General features: G+C 36.7%; 2 protein-coding genes, 2 non-coding genes and 2 pseudogenes across 5 annotated transcripts; 4 read left to right on the top strand and 2 right to left on the bottom strand.

Moving 5' to 3' along the window:
• The first annotated feature begins 887 nt into the window (after window positions 1–887).
• On the top strand, window positions 888–5,787 carry LOC141831869 (U-box domain-containing protein 44-like). Of its 2 annotated transcripts, XM_074719284.1 has the most exons (5): window positions 888–1,123; window positions 1,984–2,549; window positions 2,653–2,962; window positions 3,768–5,364; window positions 5,509–5,787. In XM_074719284.1, exons 2-4 carry the CDS (start codon window positions 1,998–2,000, stop codon window positions 5,345–5,347), a joined length of 2,442 nt encoding a protein of 813 aa, XP_074575385.1. In that variant the 5' UTR covers window positions 888–1,123; window positions 1,984–1,997; the 3' UTR covers window positions 5,348–5,364; window positions 5,509–5,787. The 2 variants fall into 2 exon arrangements, with proteins under 2 accessions (XP_074575385.1, XP_074575384.1); XM_074719283.1 differs by having other exon boundaries at window positions 3,768–5,787.
• Window positions 5,788–8,211: 2,424 nt separating this feature from the next.
• TRNAF-GAA (transfer RNA phenylalanine (anticodon GAA)) lies at window positions 8,212–8,284 on the bottom strand. The gene has a single exon. It is a non-coding gene; the product is annotated as a tRNA-Phe (tRNA).
• Window positions 8,285–8,358: 74 nt separating this feature from the next.
• Window positions 8,359–8,431, bottom strand: TRNAF-GAA (transfer RNA phenylalanine (anticodon GAA)). Its single transcript has one exon. It is a non-coding gene; the product is annotated as a tRNA-Phe (tRNA).
• A 3,150-nt stretch (window positions 8,432–11,581) lies between these two features.
• LOC141831444 (putative magnesium transporter MRS2-G) lies at window positions 11,582–17,387 on the top strand. Its single transcript, XM_074718800.1, has 4 exons — window positions 11,582–12,101; window positions 12,986–13,416; window positions 15,751–16,029; window positions 16,924–17,387. Exons 1-4 carry the CDS (start codon window positions 11,741–11,743, stop codon window positions 17,200–17,202), a joined length of 1,350 nt encoding a protein of 449 aa, XP_074574901.1. The 5' UTR covers window positions 11,582–11,740; the 3' UTR covers window positions 17,203–17,387.
• A 655-nt stretch (window positions 17,388–18,042) lies between these two features.
• LOC141832512 (uncharacterized) lies at window positions 18,043–18,578 on the top strand (annotated as a pseudogene).
• Window positions 18,579–18,781: 203 nt separating this feature from the next.
• LOC141831443 (putative serine/threonine-protein kinase WNK6) lies at window positions 18,782–22,284 on the top strand (annotated as a pseudogene).
• Window positions 22,285–22,909: the final 625 nt, after the last annotated feature.

Here is a 22,909-nt window from a genome sequence, read left to right as displayed (position 1 = left end):
AGTTACCAGGTAACGCCGTTTCCATGATGCGGTGGAGGAAACCCGCCACACACTCGACTGACCTGTTCACACGTGGATGATGATGTCATCGATTTATTTAGGCGGATTGGATTGAAATTTTATCAATCCATTTTAAGATAGCGGAATTAGAAACACAATAAAAGGCCCGCCTAGGCCCGCGACCCCGGGTCCGCGTCGGATTTGGATTATAAGTATAGAAAGCCCAAGCGGGTTAAAAAAGTTTATTTATTTATTTTAAATTTTAAAATTAAAGTAAAAAATTTAATAAATTAGTAGGTTTGAACCATTTAAATTATCATTCAAACTTAAAAATTATAATTTAAACTTAAAACTTTCAACTTAATAAATTTAAATTATAATTTAAATTTAAAATTTTCTTAATATTTTTTTATTTTTTAACCGACTCAGAGATTGGCTCGCCTAATCCGTAGCCCGCCTTAAGTTGGATTGGGTTGGAGATTTCCCAACCCACCATGTTGGTGGGTTGGCCCGTTGCCAAGCCCACCATATGATGGGCCCGTCGTGGGTTGGTCCGCCCCGCCATGTATTGTCAAACATCGCCCGTTTGACCAGCTCTATCCGCCACACACTTGACCCACCTGTTCACACGTGGATGCTGACGTCATCGACTTGCCAGGATGCGGTGGAGGAAACCCGCCACACACTCGACTCACCTGCTCACACGTGGACGATGACGTCATCGAGTTACCAGGTAACGACGTTTCCATGATGCGGTGGAGGAAACCCGCCACACACTCGACTTCCCCGTTCACACTGCGCCAACGCGCAGTCCAGCTCCCACTGCCCCACCACTCCAAGTCGAGTCAAACCTCTCCTCTCTTCTCCACTTCCCCCAAACTCGAACCCTTCTCTCCCTCAATCCGATCGATCGCCCGATTCCCTTCTCCCCGGACCTCCCGCCTTCTCCTCTCCACTTCCCCCGCCGCCGCGGCTTCAGTCGCTCGGCGTCGGCGGCACAGCGCATCGCGTCGAGGCCGGAGCTGGGCATGGGCGTCAGCGGAGGCGCATCTGGAGGCGGAAAATTAGTGTTTCCGGCTCGGTGAAGATCCTAGGGAAGGGAACGAGGAGCTGCGAGAAAAAGGTACGGTTCTCTTCCGTTGTTCTCCTCCATCGATCGATTCGTTCGTGCTGATTAATCCGTGGATCTGGATGGGCTGGCATCGATGCTTCAGACTCTTAGAAGGAAATTGGTGGATTTAATTTCTCAGACGATAACTGATTTAATCTCTAAGATGAACCAAGTACAATAACGGATTGATATAGCCGGAACTGATGATTAAAGATAGAAGAAGATAGAAATGGATATGAAGTTTATTGCCCTAGTTTCCCAACTGTTCTCTAGCCTGTATATATACAAAAACACTCAGATCGTCTTTATACTTTCTTTAATTTTCTAAATCCTCCTGTCTAGGTTTGAGATATGGATATAATCTTAAAAATTAAAAGGCTATGCTATATACTCTAGACGAAGTATTGCCTATTTGTTTCTCTGAAAGCACTAGCGAAATCACGAGGACAAATAAGTTGGTACAAAGCCAATTTCGATAGACTTATTAAATGTTTCCATTGGCATGCATCTGATAGGAATTATTGACCAATTATAAGTTGGGCACCTAACCATTCGGCATGGTATGGAAGTCATATCAGCATATGGAGCCAGTAATAATTGAACTAAAACAAAGATGAAATCACAACAAAACGTAGTCTAAGATCCTTAACAAATTTGCTGAATCTTCTTCTGAGTTGCCAATGCAGGTTTTATATTACAGTACTGAATGTCTCTTATGTCAAAGATCTTGACCAAGATCTAGTTTCTTCTACTTCACTAAAAGTGAAAAGGGAAATCAAATCCAGTTCTCATTGATTTTGTTGAGCTATTTTTATTGCATGTCTTATGTTTTATCGTAGATCATCATGGTGGCATTGTTGTTTTTATGCCAGGTTTCTCCGTATAAATGGCAGAAAATTGGGATGGTACCTACGATTCTGGTAACCTTTCAGAGGACATCCATCGTGATAATCTACGTGTCGAGCCTATTTATGAAGCCTTTCTTTGTCCACTTACAAGACAAATTATGCGAGATCCAGTTACCATAGAGAATGGGCAAACTTTTGAGCGAGAAGCAATTGAGGAATGGTTTAAGAAATGCAGGGACAGCAGAAGGAGGCCAACCTGCCCAACGACACATAAAGAATTAAGGAGCACAGAGTTAAACCCCAGTATAGCTCTTAGGAATACCATTGAAGAATGGACTAAAAGAAATGAAGCCGCTCAGCTTGATAAAGCATGCAGAATACTGTCACTTGGGAGCTCCGAAGTTGATATTTTGCAGTCACTTGATGATATTTCATATATTTGCCAGAAAAGCAAATCGAGCAAACATGCTGTGCGGAATGCTGAGTTAATACCAATGATTTCTGACATCCTGAAGAGTGGCAGCAGGAAAGTACGATTTGAAGCACTAAAAACTCTCCGTATTGTAGCTGAAGATGATGATGATAATAAGGTTAACTTGTATTTGTTTTGTTGGATTTGGAGTAGCTTTTGAACAATCTGGTACTGTTTTATGTCCTCTATATGAGTAAATAACTCTTGATATTGTTTCGCAGGAAGCAATAGCTGCAGGGGACAACATCCGAACAATTGTGAAATTTCTGTCACGTGAGCATTCACAAGAGAGAGAAGAAGCTGTATCATTATTATATGAGCTTTCAAAATCTGAATCTTTATGTGAAAAGATTGGAGGAGTAAGTGGAGCAATACTTATATTGGTAGGAATGGCAAGTAGCAAATCAGAGAACTCTTTGACTATAGAAAGAGCTGATAAAACATTGGAAAATCTAGGAAAATTTGAAAATAATGTAAGGCAAATGGCAGAAAATGGCAGGTTGCAACCACTTCTTACTCTTCTTCTTGAAGGTGATTTTTCACTCCTGTTAGTTTTAGTCCTTTGTTCTCTCTCTTATGTTTTATTTCTTGTAAATTGATGTGGTATTTAGATGATAGTAAATCCATGTCTAACTTAACACCACTTTTTTCTCGCTTAGCATCTTTTCCCTAGACATTTCTCTTGTTTTTCTTCTTTGTTAAAATGTAAATTAGTTTTGACCAAAAAAAGAATTTTTAGTTCTTACATGAATATCTTTTTTGGTTCATCATGCTTAATGGAGTCATTTAGTTTGGGTTAATCACTAAATCTAGCATATGCTTTGGAGGTTTTTAATGGACTTAGCATGAACATGACTTTTTATTTTTCTAAAAATCCTGATGCAATTTCAATATGTGTTTTGCTTAGCAGTTCATTGTCCAAAATTAAGCAGTGTCACATAGTTCCAAAAGACTCTTTCTTTGAGTTGGTTCTCCATGTCTTAACGTTACCTCAGTAGTTTAAGATGTCATTGCAAACTCTGAAGTATTTCTGATAAAGACGATTCTAATTAAGCCAGTTGGTGCCATGTCGTGTTGGCTCATTAGTTTTTAATTCTTAAGAGTTTCACGTATGCTAATGTTCCTCTTCCTCATGCTTGTAATCGTTGAAGAAGAAATGTCTAAATACTGCAATAGTTATGCTATGCTTGTCTGATATACTAGTTTCAACTCTGAATATACATTTTTGGACATTAAAGAGCCTATCCAAATATCTAATCTTTCATTGTGTAATTGGAATATCAGTTATGCTGCCTTCCTAGGTGATTCTCTTTAAATCGTTTGCAAAATCTTGCAGGATCACCTGAAACACAACTCTCAATGGCTGCCTATCTTGGAGAGCTTGTTTTGAGCAATGATGTGAAAGTTTTTGTAGCCCAGACTGCTGGTTCAATACTTGTTGAAGTCATGAGAAGTGGGAGCAAACAAGCGAGAGAAGCTGCCCTCAAGGCGTTGAACCAGATATCCTCTTATGAGACTAGTGCAAAGATACTTATCCACGCTGGCATCCTTCCACCACTTGTCAAAGACCTTTTTACTGTCGGTGTGAACCAGTTACCTATGAGGTTGAAAGAGGTATCTGCAACAGTCCTTGCCAACATTGTGTCCTCAGGTGCTAATTTTGAAAAAATACCTCTTGATCAAGATCATCGTACTTTGGTTTCTGAAGATATTGTTCACAATCTTCTTCATCTAATCAGCAATACCGGGCCTGCAATTGAATGCAAACTCCTTCAGGTGCTTGTTGGGCTTACTAGTTCTTCAAGCACTTGTATTGATATAGTTGCTGCCATAAGAAGCTCTGGTGCTACCATTAGTATTATTCAGTTCGTTGAAGCGCCACAAAGAGATGTTCGAGTGGCTGCTATAAAACTCTTGCATAATATCTCCCCTTTCATGGGTCAAGAACTGGCTGATGCTCTTCGTGGTGCTGCTGGCCAGCTCAGCAGCTTGATTAATGTCATTGCTGAGAACAATGGGATCTCAGAAGAGCAAGCAGCTGCTGTTGGGCTCCTTGCTGACCTTCCCGAGAGTGACTCTGTTTTAACCAGGCGGCTCTTGGATGAAGGAGCCTTCAGGATAGCCTTCTCGAAGGTGACCAGCATCAAGCAAGGGATAACTCGTGGGGGTCGTTTTGTCACTCCTTTTCTTGAAGGGCTTGTTAATGTTTCCTCGAGGCTTACATACCTTCTAGAGGGTGATCCAGAGATCCTTGCCCTAGCTCGCGAGTATAATCTTGCTGCACTTTACACTGATCTGCTTCAGATGAATGGTCTTGACAAAGTTCAAAGGGTTTCTGCTCTGGCGCTGAGAAACCTCTCAAGGCAGTCAAAACACTTAACAAGAGTGCCAGTTGTTCCAGAGCCAGGATTTTTCTGCTCTATATTTCCTTGTCTTGGTAGTCAACCAGTTATAACTGGTTTGTGCCGCATCCATCATGGTTTCTGTTCCGTAAAAGAAAGCTTCTGTTTGTTGGAAGGGAAAGCAGTAGAGAAGTTGGTTGCTTGTCTAGACCATACTAATGAGAAGGTTGTCGAGGCTGCCTTAGCAGCTTTATGCACCCTCTTGGACGATGATGTGGACATTGACCAAGGAGTTTCCATCTTGGATGCTGCAGAAGGAATTAAACCAATTCTAGAGATATTGCGGGAGAACCGCACGGAGGCACTGAGGCAGCAAGCTGTGTGGGCAGTGGAGAGAATTTTGAGGAAAGAAGAGATAGCATATGAGATTTCAGGGGACCAAAATGTTAGCACAGCATTGGTTGAAGCATTCAGACACGGGGACAATAGGACTCGGCAGATCGCAGAGCGGGCGCTGAAGCATGTCGACAAGCTGCCAAACTTTTCTGGCATTTTCACTAAGATGGGGCAATAAGAGGTTGAAAGATAAAGGTTTGTATAAGGAACATGTAAAAAACATTTTATTGTCTCTGTTTGTATCTTCTAAATTCCTCAGCCAAAATCCATCCAACCTGTGAGATTGCTTACCCCATTAGATTCTGTTTGCAACTCTGATATCGATCTATTTATTCTCAGTTCTTTGGGAAAGAGGATTCTATATTTCAATTATTCGAGATCTCTGATCAGATTGCATGGTGATCCACAAACAAATGGGTTGCATAAGAAGTGCAAGTGATGCACACAAGTTAGCTTCCCAGGACAACATCCATCTGCTCATGGCTTCAACAGAGTTTGGAAATGGATTGTCTATGTAAATTTCTGCTTTCTAGCATTATTGTTGTGAATCTGTCAGAGATCGTTATGTTCATATACTTTTGTCATGACTGGCTTTGTGAAAATTGTGGAGTTCTACAAGTTTACCTGCAATAGTAGATTGTTTGGTTTGCAAATAAAGCTAAGTACACCAATTTGGACACCAGAGATCATGTTGGCATTGCTATATCCATGGTTACACCAAGTTCGACTGAAAAAGGTAATTACAAACACAGTATTGTTCAATCTATAGCATGCACAGTGATTGAAGATGTATAGTATTTCTAAATTTTATGTACATGAATTTCTGTAAAAGGTGGAATCCGTTACCTCAGTGGTCTCATATGATTGGTTTCATATTATGAGAAGGTAAATCGAGAAATTGCAGTTGACTATTATGGAGAAGGATATTGTCTCGATTTCGTCGAGATTCGATCTTTGTCCACTTTGATAAAACAAACTCAATCATATCTTGGCCAACTTAAGAATGCAACTTGAGCTGAAAGTTCTACTAATGTCTGTCAGGGTTCCGGTTCCAGGATAAATATGAAGGATCTCCAGGTGTCCTGCAAGAGCATAAACAACATTAACACGAATGAACATGCAAGACGATGCAAGAGCTTCTGTTAGGTGATGCAACTGGACAGGTTTATCATTTCCAGTTCAAGTCTGTTAATTTTTGCCTATTTGAACGACCAAAGATTTACCTTCAGATCTTCAATATGACTCTCCTCCAAAGATTTAAATGTTTGGTTTAGTTATTTTTGAAATTCAAATTTAGAAGTTCAGTTTGATTATTTTAGAAATTATGTTTTAAAAAAAATTAGTTATTTTGATTAAATCAAATATGATGGATCTTAGATCGTTAAATCGAGAAACTCTAAAAATGCGGTGAGCGTAGATCGACTTGACACTCTCCCAACTGAGACTGAGATAAATATTATTATAAATAACATTTATTTCAATTTAATATTTAATTGAAATTAGCAATTCAAATAAACTAACAAAACTAGACAAAGCAAGAGGAGCCACAAGATTAAGAGGATTTAAATAAATTTTAATTATGTTTAAATTTATTTATTTTTATCCAGTTTATTTATTAAAAAAATTATTCAGCTTAATTTTATAAATAATTTATTATTGTAAAAAATTTATAGAGTATTATATTTTATATATTTGTATTCCAAATGTATCCAAATCAAAAGAAGCATTTGTCTCCTTGTACATGGACATCCGGTTAGGAACGAGTGAAGTTTGATTAAATGGAATTAAATGATGAAATCGATTTCCGTTTAATTATTTTAAAAATTATATATATATTTTTAAAAAAAGTTATTTCAGTTCAATTTTAAAATTCCTATTCAGTTAAATTAAATAAGAGGGATCTTAAATTTTTAAATCAAAAAATCCTAAATAATGCAGTGAGCATGGATCAAACATGGGACTTTCAAATCTTCAATTTGACGCTCTCTCAACTAAACTATCCTGCTATGGTAAATTAACATGTAAATAACTTTGATATCAATTTAATACTTGATTGAAAATAACGATTCAAATAAACTAATAAAATTAGATAAACAAGAGGAGCCACAAGATTAAGGAGATTCAAATAAATTTTAATTATGTTTAAATTGATTTATTTTTATCAAATTTATTCAAGTTTATTTATTAAAAATTTAATTTAATTTAATTTTTTTATAAAACGTAGTATTATCCTTGTAATTTAAATAAAACAATCATTTAATAATAAAAATTATATTTTTTATTTTTAATACAGTATAAAACATTTATAATTTATTATTGTAAAAATTTATAGAGTATTATATTTCATATATTTGAATTTCAAATTCACCCATATCAAAATAAGTATTTGTGTGTATAGAGCTCTAAGGTGAGTAAAAGTTTAATTAAACTGAATTAACCAATTGAATCGATCGAATTTAAATTTAATTTAATTATTTTAAAATTTTATATTTAAAAAATAAATTAGTTATTTTAATTTTAAAATTTTTAATTTGATTAAATTGAATTTTTTATATTAAAACTCTGAATCGAGAAATCCTAAGCAACTAAGAAATCTCGTTTATACTATTGAAATTAACTATTCGAATAAAGATTAAGAGGATTCTGTTTAAATTTATTTATATTTGTCAAATTTTATTAAGTTTATTTAGTAAAAATTTGGTTGACCTTAATTTCTTTATAAAACGTAGTATTATCCTTATAATTTAAATAAAACAATCATTTAATAAATAAAAATTATATTTTTATTTTTAATACATATAAATAATTTATAATTATAAAATTTTACTGAGTATTATATTTTATATATTTGAATTCCAAATTTAACTAAATAAATAGATAAAAAATGGTAAATGTTGCAGTGAGCGTGGATCGAACGCCCAATCTTCAAAGTTTCACACTGATGCTCTCACAACTGAACTATTCACACTAACACAATGGAAATTTTAAACAAAATTTATATCAATTTAATATTTGAAATTAAATTCAAAAATCTTCAAAAAATGCGGTGAGCGTGGATCGAACACGCGACCTTCAGATCTTCAGTCTGACGCTCTCCCAACTGAGCTATCCCCGCTGCTGAAATTTAATTTTTAAATAACTTTTATACTAATTTAATATTTGAAATTAAATTCAAAAATCTTCAAAAAATGCGGTGAGCGTGGATCGAACACGCGACCTTCAGATCTTCAGTCTGACGCTCTCCCAACTGAGCTATCCCCGCTGCTGTAATTTTATTTTTAAATAATGTTTATATCAATTTAATACTTGAAATTAAGAGAAGACACAAGATTAAGAGAATTCAAATAAATTTTAGGTATGTTTGAATTTATTTATTTTCATAAAATTTATTTAAGTTTATTTATTAAAAATTTAATCGAGCTTAATTTCTTATAAAACTTACTATTACCCTTGAAATTTAAATAAACCAATCATTTAATAAATAAAAATTATTTTTTTAAGTTTAATACAGTATAATTTATTGAAAAGTCAATAGAGTACTATAGTTTATATATTTAAATTCCAAATTTTTCTAAATAAAAAATTATTTATCTCTCTATAATTCATGGACCTCTAGTTAAAAATGAGAAAAAATTAGATTAAACTGATATTTTTATAAAAATTCTTTTAAAAATTTAAAAACACATTTAATATTTCTCTTAAAATTTTATTTTTTACTCCATCTTTCTTCTCCTTAGTTATCAATTTTTATGCTCTTATTATTATGTATACACTCTTTTTTTATATAATTCGTCAATGTTACTGCCAACTAAATATTTTGACTACATAAATTTGAGTTATAATTTATGCAAGTTAATTGATTATTAAAAATTTTAAATAATGGAAATTAAAATGTATATTAATTAATATTATAATAATTTATCTTAATATTTTATTGATCTTCTTTAACTTTATTTAGTTGATTAAAATTATTTATTAAGCAAATATATTATTTTTAACAAATTATATTTGAAAATTTAAAAGATTATTTTTAATTTTACTGTCATTAATGGTCATACTTGGCAAAAATAATCTTTTACAATACATTGAATTATTCTTTTAAATTTTACTAATAAAATTAAATATCTTTAATAATATTTTATATTAAAAACTATTTTTAAAATAATAATATATATTTTTAAAAATATTAAAATCTCAATTATTTTCTGCATAGGATCTTCAAAAATATTGAGATGATTAATTTGTCATACGCATCAAAGACAGATTGGTATACATAAAATGCAAGACATGTTCACTATGTCAATGGGAGGACAAGAAAATAGATCATCTTTTCTTCTCATGCTCGATCATTGTACCTCTATAGGTGAAGGCTCGAAGATGACTTCACATGTGCTGTCGATTTCGGACAAAATAGATATGTTGGATCTATTTCAATAGTGGTTAAAATTGAGGAAGCATCGATCCTCAATAAGGTACGAGCACTTGGGCATTACATGCATGATCTACTTGATTTGACAAACTCGCAATCGAGGCCAATAAGAGGGAGGGGGTCTCAAGCATAGAGAGGATGTTCAAGAAGGTTCAAACACATATTTTTAGATTTTTGAGTGCTCTCAATGTAATATCATGACAATTTCTTAATACAATTTACCTTTATAAAAAAAATGAGTAAGATGTATTTGATTCTTGTACTTATGTTGATCATAACTACACCATGAATCCTCAAAAACTAAATACAAATCGAAAAGCAAAACTAATGAACTACCAAATTCATCCAAATTCATCATCTACATGCATGTCCTCTTCTTCTACAACTCCATCAACGACTAGATTGTCGCTTGAGCACTTGATTTGTAATGACTCCCCACAAAGCCTAGTGTTGCCCATGTAGGATACGTTTGTGAAGGTTTGCAGTTGATTGCCCGTTGGTATTCTTCCAATAAAATTGTTGTAGGATAAATTCAAGATGCTCAGAGAATATAAAGCAGAAATGTTCGAAGGAATTCCACCAGACAAGTAGTTTTTTGAAAGATCAAGCGATTCTAGTTGATCCATGAGACTAACCTCATCTGATGTATTTCCTGAGAAATGAATCCAAGACAAGTTGAGGAAGCGAAGGCCATGGAGAGTTGTTAGCTCTTCTGGAATCTCACCAAAGATACTATTGTCAGAGAGGTCGATGCTAGTGACAAGCGAAAGCGTCCTGCTGAAAGAGAGTCGTAAATCTTTGATAGTTATAGTGACAAATTGTTGTGAGATAGATCCATGCTACATGAACCTGTGAGATGGCAAAGTGTGCTTCTGTGAGGCCTCCAATCAAACAGTTTGAAGACAGATCTAAGAACCTTAGTTGGGAGAGTTTCCCCAAATAAGTTGGGATTGAGCCATTCAATGAATTGGAACCAAGATCAAGTTGAAACTACCTTTGAAGCTTCTCCATCTCGACAGTAGCTCAAAAAATTCAGCAAGCTTCTCCATCTCGACAGTTGCTAGACAGATCTCAAACTGGCATTTTACTCAAGTTTCCAATGCTTTTGGGTATCACACTTTCGCGAGTTGGTCATGACGGAGTAGAATTGTTGAAGTGAACAAGGATCGAATCTCGACGAAGTCGAGATAATACCTTCTTCAATCGTGATCAACTACAACTTCCCAATTTACTTCTTCATAAATGATCATGAGACTGACCGTATGAGACTGCTGAGATGATAAATTTTATCTTTTACTGAAAAGGATATCATACTTTCAATGTTGTGGAAAGAGAGGCACAAAAGTTGCAAGTTTATTGAAGTTTGCAATACCTCACCTCTGATGCTGTTATAGCTAAAGTCCAACTGCTGTTCGAACCCTAACTCAAATATAATCAAATTATAATTTAAATTCAATTTTGAAATTTAAATTAAAAGCATATAAAAATAATTAGAATTTAATTCGAATTCAATTTATATTTCTACTCTTGATATTCATGAATAATTAAATAAAATATTATAAATTCGAATTCAATTTTAAAAAATTATATAATATATTCAACTGTCCAGATCATTTTTGATATCTTGACACGTATTTAATTGACATTGTATGTATGAAAAAGACACGCAACATATTATGTGTGTATATGTATGACAAATAAATAAGCATGATGATATCTCGATGATATATTTAGTCGTATGGACTGGGGGTAAATTTTTCGCCGACCAATAGGGTGAAGTGGATAATATCCTTTTTCATTGTAAGACGGTCAACTAAAATTTTATAATTAAAAAAAATGCGTATTTTTTTATAGATAATTTATAATCGTAAAATTGATCTTGTGACACCGCTAGAGTGGTTCTACCATTAAAATGACATGTATGGACACGCGTGTGTGTGTGAATATATGTACAAATAAATACGCACGATGACATGTAAACAATTAAACAGATTCGTGGATTCCTCGATCAGGGCGGCGAAGGTCATCGGAGGAGCGGCCGTGAGGATTGGTCAATCAACCTTCTTCATCGAGATCTCCTGACGATTTGCCTTCCTCCGATCGAACCCCCTCGACGACGACGAAGCGGCCCCGGGTGCATTGATGGGGCGGCGTAGCGGGAAAAAACCCTTCTTTTCTTTCTCCAAGAAGGGGCGATCCGCCAAGAGGTTGGAGATGCAGCTGATTCCCTCGCCGGCCGAGCACCATCTCGTCTCTAAGAGCCACTGCAGTTCGGCTGCGGTGGCAGATGCGCCGGTATCGGCCGCCACCGCGGCGGCGCAGCCGCACGGAGGGAAGGTGGCGAAGAAGAAGACCGGGGCGAGGCTCTGGATGAGGTTCGATCGCGCGGGGCAATCGGAAGTCCTCGAGCTCGAAAAGAGCTCCATCATCAAGCGGGCGGCGATCCCCTCGCGCGATTTGAGGATTCTTGGGCCTGTCTTCTCCCACTCGTCCAACATCCTGGGTAAGTTCCTTTTCTTCTTTTTTTTTTCACCTATTTTATTTTTCCCTCAGGTTCTCTGTATATGAGCTAACATGATTAATATTCTAATATTGTAAAACTATGATGTTCTTGGTCTTTTGTGGTTAATATGATCTTTTGTTGTTCTTCGAAAGTAGGAATTCTTCCTTTGGATGGTGAAAGTGCGAGCATGGTGTAAAGATTATTTTTTAAGTGATCTTGTTATTCAGAATAACATTTAACTGATGCCTTCGATTAATAGGAAAAAAACATGCTTTTGAGAAAATTGAGTCAAATTTGCACCTAAAGCCTGTTCCTATTCTTTATAAATTATCTGTGTGTTCGATACTAAGAGATATACTCGTGTACCAATATTATCTCCGCCAATGAGTAGAAACTGCACACCTTGTGATATTTTTCTTGGTGAAAAAAAAAACAAAGGTGGGTACCTTATCCATATAGATGCTTCCAAAGATTGTGTCTCTTTATCTATGAGTGATTATAGAAACCTTTTGAACTTTTTTTTGTGATGAAAGTTACCTAAAACTTGAGAAAACATATTATTTCTTACTAATGATACACAAATTGTTAAGAGTTCACTGTTGCAATTTGTACAAAAGCTATCATAAGAACTGACAAACTGACAACGTTGGCTATGATCTAGAATGTCCAAATAGGCAAATATTGCTTAACTTGGCTTTAGGATTGAAGCATCGATCCACTGTAAAAAGTAGAGTTACTTGTGGACAAACAAGATGGAGCTCGGGTTGCAAATTGAGTGACTAGATCTTCCTTTTCTTGGAATCTCTTGATTGTTTCTTAGCAATACCATGCCCTAATTGAGATGAATTTTGGTTAACTTCTAACTTCTTTTTGTAATAATTCAGCCAGGGAAAAAGCTATGGTTGTCAACCTGGAATTCATAAAGGCCATAGTTACTGCTGAAGAAGTACTCATATTGGATCCTCTATGTCAGGAAGTTATCCCTTTCATAGATCAGTTAAGACAGCAGCTCCCCATTAAGAGTCCTTTCAGGGTTCATGATCTTAGCCATGATGCACAAAAATCTGCTACTGGTGAAGAATGGACAAAATCAAATGAGGCAGCAGAAAATGAACGTGAACTTCCATTTGAATTTCAGGTTCTTGAGATTGCTCTGGAAATTGTTTGTTCATATTTGGACTGTAGTGTCACTGATCTTGAGAAGGATGCATATCCCGTGCTTGATGAATTGGCCATGAATGTTAGTACCAAAAATCTTGAACGTGTACGCAGTTTGAAAAGCAATCTTACTCGGTTGCTTGCTCGTGTTCAGAAGGTATGTTCTTTAAGTAGTATCATTTCTTTTCTTTGACTACTGACATTTACATTGTTGTATTTGAAGTATGATTAAATTTCAAATATATCAAATACTATTTTGAATTAATTATCATGTTTTGCAGAATCATTTTTAGATATGTCAAAATTCCTGTTTTCGACCATATTGGATCAGTAAGATCCGGTGAATGATAGAATGAAAAAATGTTTTAAAATAAAATAAGAAGAAAAATTAAATAAATTTAGTTATTCCAATAGTTGGAGAGTATGGCTAAGATCATGCATAATTGTACAGTTGAACTTTTTCACTAATCCATTTATGTTCTATATGGCATAAAAATGAATGACTGCAAATCCCGAATTACTTTAATTACCAATAATTGTTAAACTATTAAGTACTTATCCTATTACAATAACATGTAAAATATCATAATTAATAACAATATCTGTATACAATTCTGACTTAATGCAGCCATAATAATAGTATTCAATCATTCTGTGGTAACATTTTCTCTATGTAATAACTTACTGATATCAGATTAGAATGAACAGGGTAAAATATATGTAAACAGTACACCCCTAGTTTACTAGGCTTCCATGTGCACCCCATGTTTTAGCAGAATGCCAGTTTGGTGTTTAGCATGTGGCATATATTAGCTTGGAAAAATGAGACGTACATGGAGTAAACAGTAAACTACAAGGTGTGCAAATCAAATGTTCTCTGGATCTTGATTATGTTGCTACTCTGAATCTTGATTCTTTTAGTCATTTGATGGTCCAAAGTGGAGAGCAAAACAAGTGATGTACTTGTACTACCACTAAATTAGTAAGGTGTACATATATTTTACCCTAATGAATAATATTCAATTACTATCAATGTGACGTCGGGCGAGATAATGATTACCCTGTGGGCTATATTGATTCCGTTGATCGATTGTGAACGCTAGAAATCAATCTTCTAAAACCTATTGATTCGAAAGGATACCAGGAGATAAGGAAATAAACGACACCATTGAAAATATTATTAAATCAAAAATTTCTCTTTAAACATTAACTAAACAAATGCTTATATAGATCCAAAATCCTAAGATGCAAAAGAAAGAAAAAATCCTAACAAAAAAGAAAACTATCTTAATAGATTCAAAATCCTAAAAATTACCCAAAAAAATAAAATAAACAGATAGTATCAGGTAGTCGCCTAGGAAAAGATTATCTGATCCAAATAAAATCTATTAATAGTAGTTGCACTTATTGCATTGTTCTTGTGTAAATCCTAAACGGATTCAAAATCCTAAAGTATAAACAACAGTGATGACCAGCCGACCTTGCTGTTTGTTTTCAAGGGAGCCACCTGATCAGAGAAGATTAGTGGAGGAAGATAAGAGGAGGAGAAAAGGATATGAGTGGAAGTGGATAAGAGAAGAGGAGAGGCAGAGGAGAAAAGAAGAGTAGTGGAAAACAGAGAAATTGGTTAAAGAGAACATAATTAAAGGGGAGTCTCCTAGCAGCAGCTTAGCTTTAGGAAGGGGAGATAAGCAGAAAGGGAATCCCTTTGTGGATATTTACTTGTCAATATGTTGATATATTATGATGATTTAGTAGTTGGGTATTCTTGTTTATGTATGTACTTATCTTACAGGATAAAGAGCATTTACTTCTATGATCAAAATGGAAATGTATGGTTTCTAACATTTGGTTAACTACTAGGTTTTAGGTTAGTTAATCACACAATCATATCATTAACATAGTAGCAGAGCACATATCTTGAGCTTGGGGACTCCTTTATGTGTGTATTTGGATCAATCCAAACTAATTAAAAGCCAGCTCTTTTGATTCCTAGCCTTCATGGAAGTTCTATACAGGATAACATCTAAGCATAAGCTAGTGCATCTGTATGTGCGTAGATATATATTGAGCTTTTCTTAGAGCTCATGCTTGCAAGGGGTGGTTAATATTTATCAATTTTTTAATATTTATCTCACTATATAAATATGGAGGTAGCATCAATACCCCTAGTAAATTGCTTATTTTTTCCCGGTTAATGGTCAATTAGTACATTTTCATCTGTAATTATGTTAATTAAATAAGTTTTGATAAGCTTTCCTAAGATGTAAAGCAAAGTAATGTTCATTTTGTAATAAGTGATATGACCTTTAGTATGAATTCTTTCAACAGGATTATTATTATCTTCATGTGACTTCTTGATTACGTTAAAATATTTAGATCTTATAAAACCATATCTGCTGATCTACTTAAATTCATATGAACCCTCTTCAGTGTAACAACTCATATTCCACTCCTTAGTATGGATATGAGAGTGCTTCTGTTTTATCAGGTTAGGGATGAAATCGAACAGCTTTTAGATGATGATGTGAATATGGCCCATCTGTATCTGACAAGGAAGCAAATGCAGATTCAGCAATTCGAAGCATTGATAGCATCTGCAACTTCAAATAGTGCAGGACCACACCTCACAAGACTTGGTTCTAATGCTAATGGTAGTGCAAGCATTATTTCTAGTATCTATGCTGATGATAATGATGTGGAAGACTTGGAAATGCTACTCGAAGCTTATTTCATGCAGCTTGATGGAATGCGTAATAAAATATTGTCGGTAAGTCCTTTTTACCTCCCTATGAAATTGTCCCTGCAAATCTACTAGTTTCCATCTATCTCATGATGCTATTAAAGCTCTGAAAGCAAAAGGTATGATATTTAGAATTTCAACACTGAGTGTTTGATGAAATGGAATTTTAGCTGTAATCTGAGACTCTGGAACATGTTGGCTCCTTTTCTTTTCTGGGCATATGGTGCATCATTTCAATGTTCATACATTCTTATTTTAATTTTATCCTTGAGCGCATAGTGGACACTCAACAGTGAGTTGTTATCACTCTTAGTAGGAAGATATTACTTCCATTTCTTAGATGAAATAGTGGGGTTTGATGGATTTGGTACTAATCCATGTTTTGTTCAACAGCATTTAGTAGAGGTTACACACATGAAATGAAGCAACTAGTACCATGGAGAGGTGGCTATAACCTGATGAAAAGCTGTCTATTTAGATTTTAGAGGATCCTTCGGTATACTTGGTACCGCCAAAATTGAACTTATCATAAATGAATCGACAATTTTCCATTTTTGTGTATATTAGTGTTCAGGATATAAACCCCCATTTAGTGCTTGGTTTTGTGTGTTAGGAAGAATGAATATCTATACATCAGCTATTGTTGGCTTTGCAAATTAGGAATTCCTTGCCAACCCTCATTTCTCTACTACTTTGTGTTTGCCTTATTTCAGTTTTTCGGGTAGTTTGTGTGTGCGCGAGTGTGCTCGTGTGTATCTTTGAACCTAAGCAGACCCAACATTTTTGCATGAACATCAAGCATGAACTGAGAACTTTTTACAAGGTTACTATGTCGGCAATTATACAATGGAGTTCACTGTCTCATGTCGATACTTATGCAATTCACTATTCTACTAATTCAAATACTTCTGAGATGAACAGGTGAGGGAGTATATCGATGACACAGAGGACTATGTCAACATCCAGCTCGATAACCAGAGAAACGAACTGATTCAACTCCAGTTGGTGCTAACCATTGCTTCGTTTGGAATAGCCGTCGACACACTTATCGTAGGGGCATTCGCGATGAACATCCCATGCGAGTTATACGACATGCAACACATTTTCACTCCCTTTGTCGGAGGCACATCGGGAGGCTGCTTCGTGATCGTCTTGCTCATTCTTGTCTACGCCAGATGGAAGAAGTTACTCGGCCCTTAGATGCATCATGCTTGCGAATTCATATCGGTATCTATAGCTATGTTGCTTTCATACATTATTCTTCTTCAAGCTACATGTGGCTGGAGGACCACTATGAATACACAGTGGATGAACTATGGCAAACATTTTTTAACCATATTGCAGTTTATCCAACAAAATGGGTGTGTATCATCATCTTTGATGTATTGTTGATGTATATAGAACAAAGCGGAGGTAATATCCTCTTCTGTCTTGATGTAAATTTTCGATTTACTTCCTCAGATGATCGTGGGAGTAACAACTTAGTTCATTTGACCGACACGTGTTCGCTAGACCTGAAGTTTCTAGAAGCGAACCTTCTCGAAGCGTATTTCGTCGTCTCCTCTTTAATGCTTTGTACTTTCTCCCCTGTGTGAAACTTCTAGAATCTTGGATTCAACGACAATATCGTACCATTGTGGAGATATATATGGATTCTATCAGATCTAACAGTAGTATCAGAGTCAAGTTCATGTGGTGGAAACTCCTAATAAGGGAATCGTTCGGACCGTTAAGTGGACGGGTCCGTTGTGATCCATATCAATATGGGGTCCGTTGAGACCTTTAAGAAGGAGCTCCCAATGGTCATTTGTTTGAAAGATAGATTGTTAGAATGCAATCAAAATTTTATATTGGAAATACATATAAAAGGATCATGAAATTATAAGATACAAAATATCTCATTGGTACAAGATTTTTTGAATAAAAGTTTAAAAAAATCATAAGGATATCCATTCAAAATGGACACTATCATATCATTTTAGAGAGATATATAGATTTCTATCAGATCTAATAATTCACCAGCATAAACTATCGACGACGATGCCGTGGACTCCACCGGCGTATTCGGTGAACCCCGTCGGATTGCTGGTCAATTCCGGTGCCGAGCAGGTCATCTCCTCGACCTCCTCCCCCAGTGGCGGGCAGGGAATCGGCGCCGAGGCTTCGGATCTCAAGGAGGAGAACGATCGGCTTCGGCGCGAGAACAAGAGCCTCTGCCGGGAGCTGAACCAGATGAGGAGTCTGTGCATGCAACCACGTCCTGCAGCTCGTGTCCAGGTACGTACGCTCCCAGCTGCCAGCACAAAGCGGCGACGAGCAGCGTCAGCGGCGGTGGCGGAGGATTGGCCTCGATGCAGGGGAAGCAGCTGGACCTGGCGTTGCAATGGTGGCTGATGGAGGAGGTCGAGGAAAAGACGGCGGAGTCAGCGGCGGAGAAGAAGAAGAAGAAGAATGCCGAGGGGTGCTCGACGACCACGAGGCGCTTCGCCGTCTCGATCAGAATCAAGAGGAACCACGTAGAAGTAACTTCCGGTTCTAGATCGTCGCCGGACGTGAAGAAGGTCGGAAAGCAGTAAAGCGCGATGAACTGGCGATAGCACGTGACCAAGATGCATCGGTCACGTGTAAAGGCGTGAGACCAACGGGATTTTTTACCTTCCCTTTTTTATTTTCTTTTTAAAAAAACTTTAAAAAATGGAAACTAAATTTACCAAATGGAAATAAAAAGGGAAAGAAATGCTATAAATGTATTGGCGCTCAACCGAACCAACCATCTTCCATGTTTTCCGCTCCCTTTCTATTTATGGCAGCTCCTCCCTTTTCTTTCTCCTCTCCCTTTTTCTCCTCCGTTTTAACTTCGCCTCCTCCTTCGCTCCGATCCGATCTCTGATCTCATCGCCGACATGGCCGCCTTCCGCCTTCGCTCCTCTTTGTAGCCTCTCGGCCCCTCCTCCTCCCTCCTCCCCTCCTCGGCTTCTCTCCCCTCAGCGAACCGCCGGATGGAGATCCCGAACGTGGCGGGAGGATGAGGGGCCGGACGATGCCTCTTCCTGCCGTATCTTGCGGTAATCGCCTGCAATCAGCCTCCGATTCCTTCTCCGCCACGTCCGTAGTGCTCCGGTTCTTCCCCCTTCTCTTCTTTTCTCGATCTGTAGCCCTCGTTTTTTCCCCTCTTTTTTGGTTTGTTTTCTTTCTGTTGCCCCGAATGGAACCCGCATTTTTCGATGGTTCCTCGAGAGCAGCCCGGATGATTGGCGACGGCGACAGGAAATCGGATTCCGAGTTCGTCGAAGCCGATCCTACCGGACGTTATTTTCGTGTGAGTTCATTAGCATTTTGAATTTGTTAATGATGTGATCTCTAGGTCGTCTGTAGATGTAGATTCTTCATAGTAATATTCGCTAATGTGTTCGCTTCTTGTTTGCTCTGCAGTATAATGAGATCCTTGGTAGAGGAGCATCCAAGACTGTGTAAGTCGGAAGAGATTTGATTCTGGTTCCTTTTAGTCTACTTATAATTGATTGTTTGAAATGCAAATAAGCTATATAGATCTAACATATGGTTATATGTTTTGTAGTTATAAAGCATTCGATGAGATTGATGGGATAGAAGTTGCGTGGAATCAAGTTAGAATTGATCAGGTGTTGGAGTCTCCTTTCAACCTTGAACATTTGTATTCTGAAGTTTATCTGCTGAAATCCTTGAAGCATGAGAATATTATCACATTTTTCAACTCATGGGTTGATCACAAAAAGAAGAATGTTAACATCATTACTGAATTATTCACTTCCGGAAGTCTAAGACAGTATGTTTTTTTTTTTTTGCCCTAATGTTTTATGGTTGGTTTGCTTTCGTTTCGTAGGATCAATACATTTTTCGATCATGAATTTGTAGATACCGCCACAAGTACAGGCGTGTTGACTTGAAGGCGATAAAAAGCTGGGCAAGGCAAATTCTTCAGGGTCTGGTGTACCTTCATGGTCATGATCCTCCAATCCTTCATAGAGATTTGAAATGCGATAACATATTTGTGAATGGCAACCATGGAGAAGTCAAGATTGGTGACCTTGGGCTAGCTATTGTCATGCAACAGCCTACTGCTCGAAGTGTTATTGGTAGGGGAAAAAATGCTTCTTTGTTGACCTTTTGTGCTCAATGATAGAACTATGTTAATACTTGTGCACACCAAGGAGGATACCTTTGATTACTTGGAAGCCATCCCTCACGTAATTCTTACATATCTATCTAAAGATTGTTAAATACATTATAAAGTTCAATTCAGAATGTTACAAGTGAGAATTAAGTATCCAATGGTTGCATACAATTGATCATGCAAGTGAATAAAAGTACAAATTTCTTTAGGATTCTCCTTATTTTTGATTATTTGGCTTCTACATATTTACCACATCATATTGTGATTGTGCAGGTACTCCCGAGTTTATGGCTCCGGAACTGTATGAGGAAGAGTATAATGAATTGGTCGACATTTATTCTTTTGGTATGTGTATCTTGGAAATGATTACGCTTGAATATCCATATAGTGAATGCAAAAATCCAGCTCAGATTTATAAGAAAGTCATTTCTGTAAGTATATAGTGGCCATTTGTCCGAAAATTGTGAATTTTCTCTCCTGGCTACTAAGATTCATTTGGCACATCATACTGCAGGGAGTAAAGCCTGCTTCACTTGCTAAAGTAACAGATCCTCAGGTACGCCAATTTATCGAGAAATGTTTGGTCTCTGCTTCAGATAGATTGCCTGCTAAGGAGCTCTTGAAAGATCCATTTCTATGTGATGATACCACAAAAGAACCTCTTAGAACTCATGTTCATGCTTTGAACGGCATGCTTAATGCAACAAATCTACCTTCAAGGCCATTGTCTGTGGATGTTAACAGCAACCTCACTGCAGTTACACCGGAATTGGAATTGGTTAAGACTAATAGAAACAATGAATTTAGGCTGAAAGGAGAGAAAACTAATGATGCTTCCATATCGCTAGAACTGCGCATTGCAAATACACATGGTAAGTAAATTTTGAGTGGTTATTATCTTTCAAATTGTTGTATGCTCGTAAGCCAATCTTCTACCCTTCCACACAGGTCGAGCTCAGAATATTCATTTTCCTTTCGACTTGAACTCTGATACACCTCATGCAGTTGCAGCAGAAATGGTTGAACAACTAGATTTAGCAGATTATGATGTTGCCTTCATAGCTAATTTTATAGATTCTTTGATCGCTAAACTCATACCTGGTTGGAAGCCTTCTGCCGGTCTAGTTTCAAATGATAACATGAACCCACGCCAAGATTATGGAGGCTGCGGCAATAAGGAGCTTCTAACTGATTGCCCTTCACACCTGCTACCCATTGTTCCTTTCCAGGTCAGCTATGGTCATGCTAATTTATCGCAGTTAAATATTGGGACCTCAGAGGGGGAATCTGCAGAGCATGAAGATGACAACTCAGATCAGAAGTCTTATGAAGGGATTCCAATTGTTGATTTCAATTCATTTTGGAGCGAGGTCAACAAGATGGACAAGTTTTCTCTAAAATCAGCTACTTCACCTATGTTTGTTGGTAGCTTCCAAAGCTTGAGTGAAGATAACACCGATGTCGACTCTAAAGGTGATGGAGGTACCTATGATACGATCGAAGGACTAACTCCAAAGAAGAATATGAAACTTTTGGACTCCACAGGCAGTTTCGAGAACTTGAAGAGCTCCTCACTCTCACAAGCAGAAAAAGAGTACAAAGAGCTGCAGGTTGAGCTCTATAAAATCGAATCTCAATTCAATTCCTATTATTATCAGCTTTCAAGCATGCAACAATATGCAATGCAGAACGCTACGAAGAAGTTTTACACAAACAAGAGTGAAACAAAACCTTCTCCTACTCCACTGAGTGTTTCTTATGGAAAGACTGAATCCTAGATGAAGGTTTTGTATGCTTGTTGTACATAGGGGAATATATGTATATAATTCTAGCAAGATCTTATGACTAATAAAACAGACATGTTCTAGCAAGATCTTTATCTCAAGATCTATATAATTCCTATAGATTTGATTATCCGAAATGATTGCTGATCTATGTTAGCAAGTCAGAAGCAATGCATACCTGGTCAGATCCAACCATATATTCCACTTGCAAGAACAACAAGATCTTCCCTTTTTCTTGAGAGAAGCTGAATGAAGCATACATGAGTGATATTGGTTCGGCTCACCTCTCTATCCTCGAACCGATAGTAAAGATCTGAGCCGACCCAATAACACACCATGTCTTCTTCTTCTACTACTTATTCTCCTCTCATCATCAAGATCATTTGGATTTCTGGAGCTGAACAAGAAGTTGGTAGTAGCCTTGTTGAGAGGTCATTGGCACTTGGCAATTCTTATATTTATGCTGCAAGAAGAGCAAGTAGGTATTTCTTTCAACTCCAACTGGTATTTTACTATGCAGTGGATGGTACAAAGGGATAAGATTGCAACAAAAAAAAGGCAGTGTTGTCCCTTGTGAGCTAGCTCTCATTGGATTCTTGGCCTCCCTACATTCCTCCAGTTAATAAATCTTTGGATGCAGTGTTTGTTTAATCAGTTTGACCTTGTCTTTTTATGCAGATTGTCAGTAGTTTTCAAAGATCAGAGAGAAGGATTTGGTGACCTAATAGCAATTGACTTGACAAGGTTGGAGACAGCCAAAAGGAATATGTGGGGGATTGATCTCACCATGCAGTGCTTGATTCTGGAGGTTTGTATCTGTTTGATTTATTGCTATGTATGTATTTAACTTTGTTTTGTAATTAGGTCCTTCTTGGGTTGTTACATATTGTGTATGTGAAATAAAGGAAGTGTTTGATTTGAATGTTTTGAAAGTGAGGAGGTTTGTCTTTTTGGAGAATCTGCTTGAAAT

This window comes from Curcuma longa, chromosome 7 (assembly GCF_044706935.1).
Source record: "Curcuma longa cultivar G26 ecotype Majalengka, Jawa Barat chromosome 7, ITB_CL_G26_1.1, whole genome shotgun sequence".
Classification (NCBI taxonomy): Eukaryota; Viridiplantae; Streptophyta; class Magnoliopsida; order Zingiberales; family Zingiberaceae; genus Curcuma; species Curcuma longa.
Note: the sequence above shows the minus strand (reverse complement) of the source record. Positions and strands in the feature narration are given on the sequence as shown.

What these genes read in the sequence shown, in the direction of transcription:
- LOC141831869 (XM_074719284.1), top strand. Translation starts at nt 1,998, where the DNA reads ATGGCAGAAAATTGGGATGGTACCTACGATTCTGGTAACCTTTCAGAG. An exon ending in AAGATGATGATGATAATAAG is followed by an intron (nt 2,550 to 2,652) that starts GTTAACTTGTAT and finishes ATTGTTTCGCAG; the next exon opens with GAAGCAATAGCTGCAGGGGA. An exon ending in TCTTACTCTTCTTCTTGAAG is followed by an intron (nt 2,963 to 3,767) that starts GTGATTTTTCAC and finishes AAAATCTTGCAG; the next exon opens with GATCACCTGAAACACAACTC.
- LOC141831444 (XM_074718800.1), top strand. Translation starts at nt 11,741, where the DNA reads ATGGGGCGGCGTAGCGGGAAAAAACCCTTCTTTTCTTTCTCCAAGAAG. An exon ending in TGCTTGCTCGTGTTCAGAAG is followed by an intron (nt 13,417 to 15,750) that starts GTATGTTCTTTA and finishes CTGTTTTATCAG; the next exon opens with GTTAGGGATGAAATCGAACA. An exon ending in TGCGTAATAAAATATTGTCG is followed by an intron (nt 16,030 to 16,923) that starts GTAAGTCCTTTT and finishes TGAGATGAACAG; the next exon opens with GTGAGGGAGTATATCGATGA.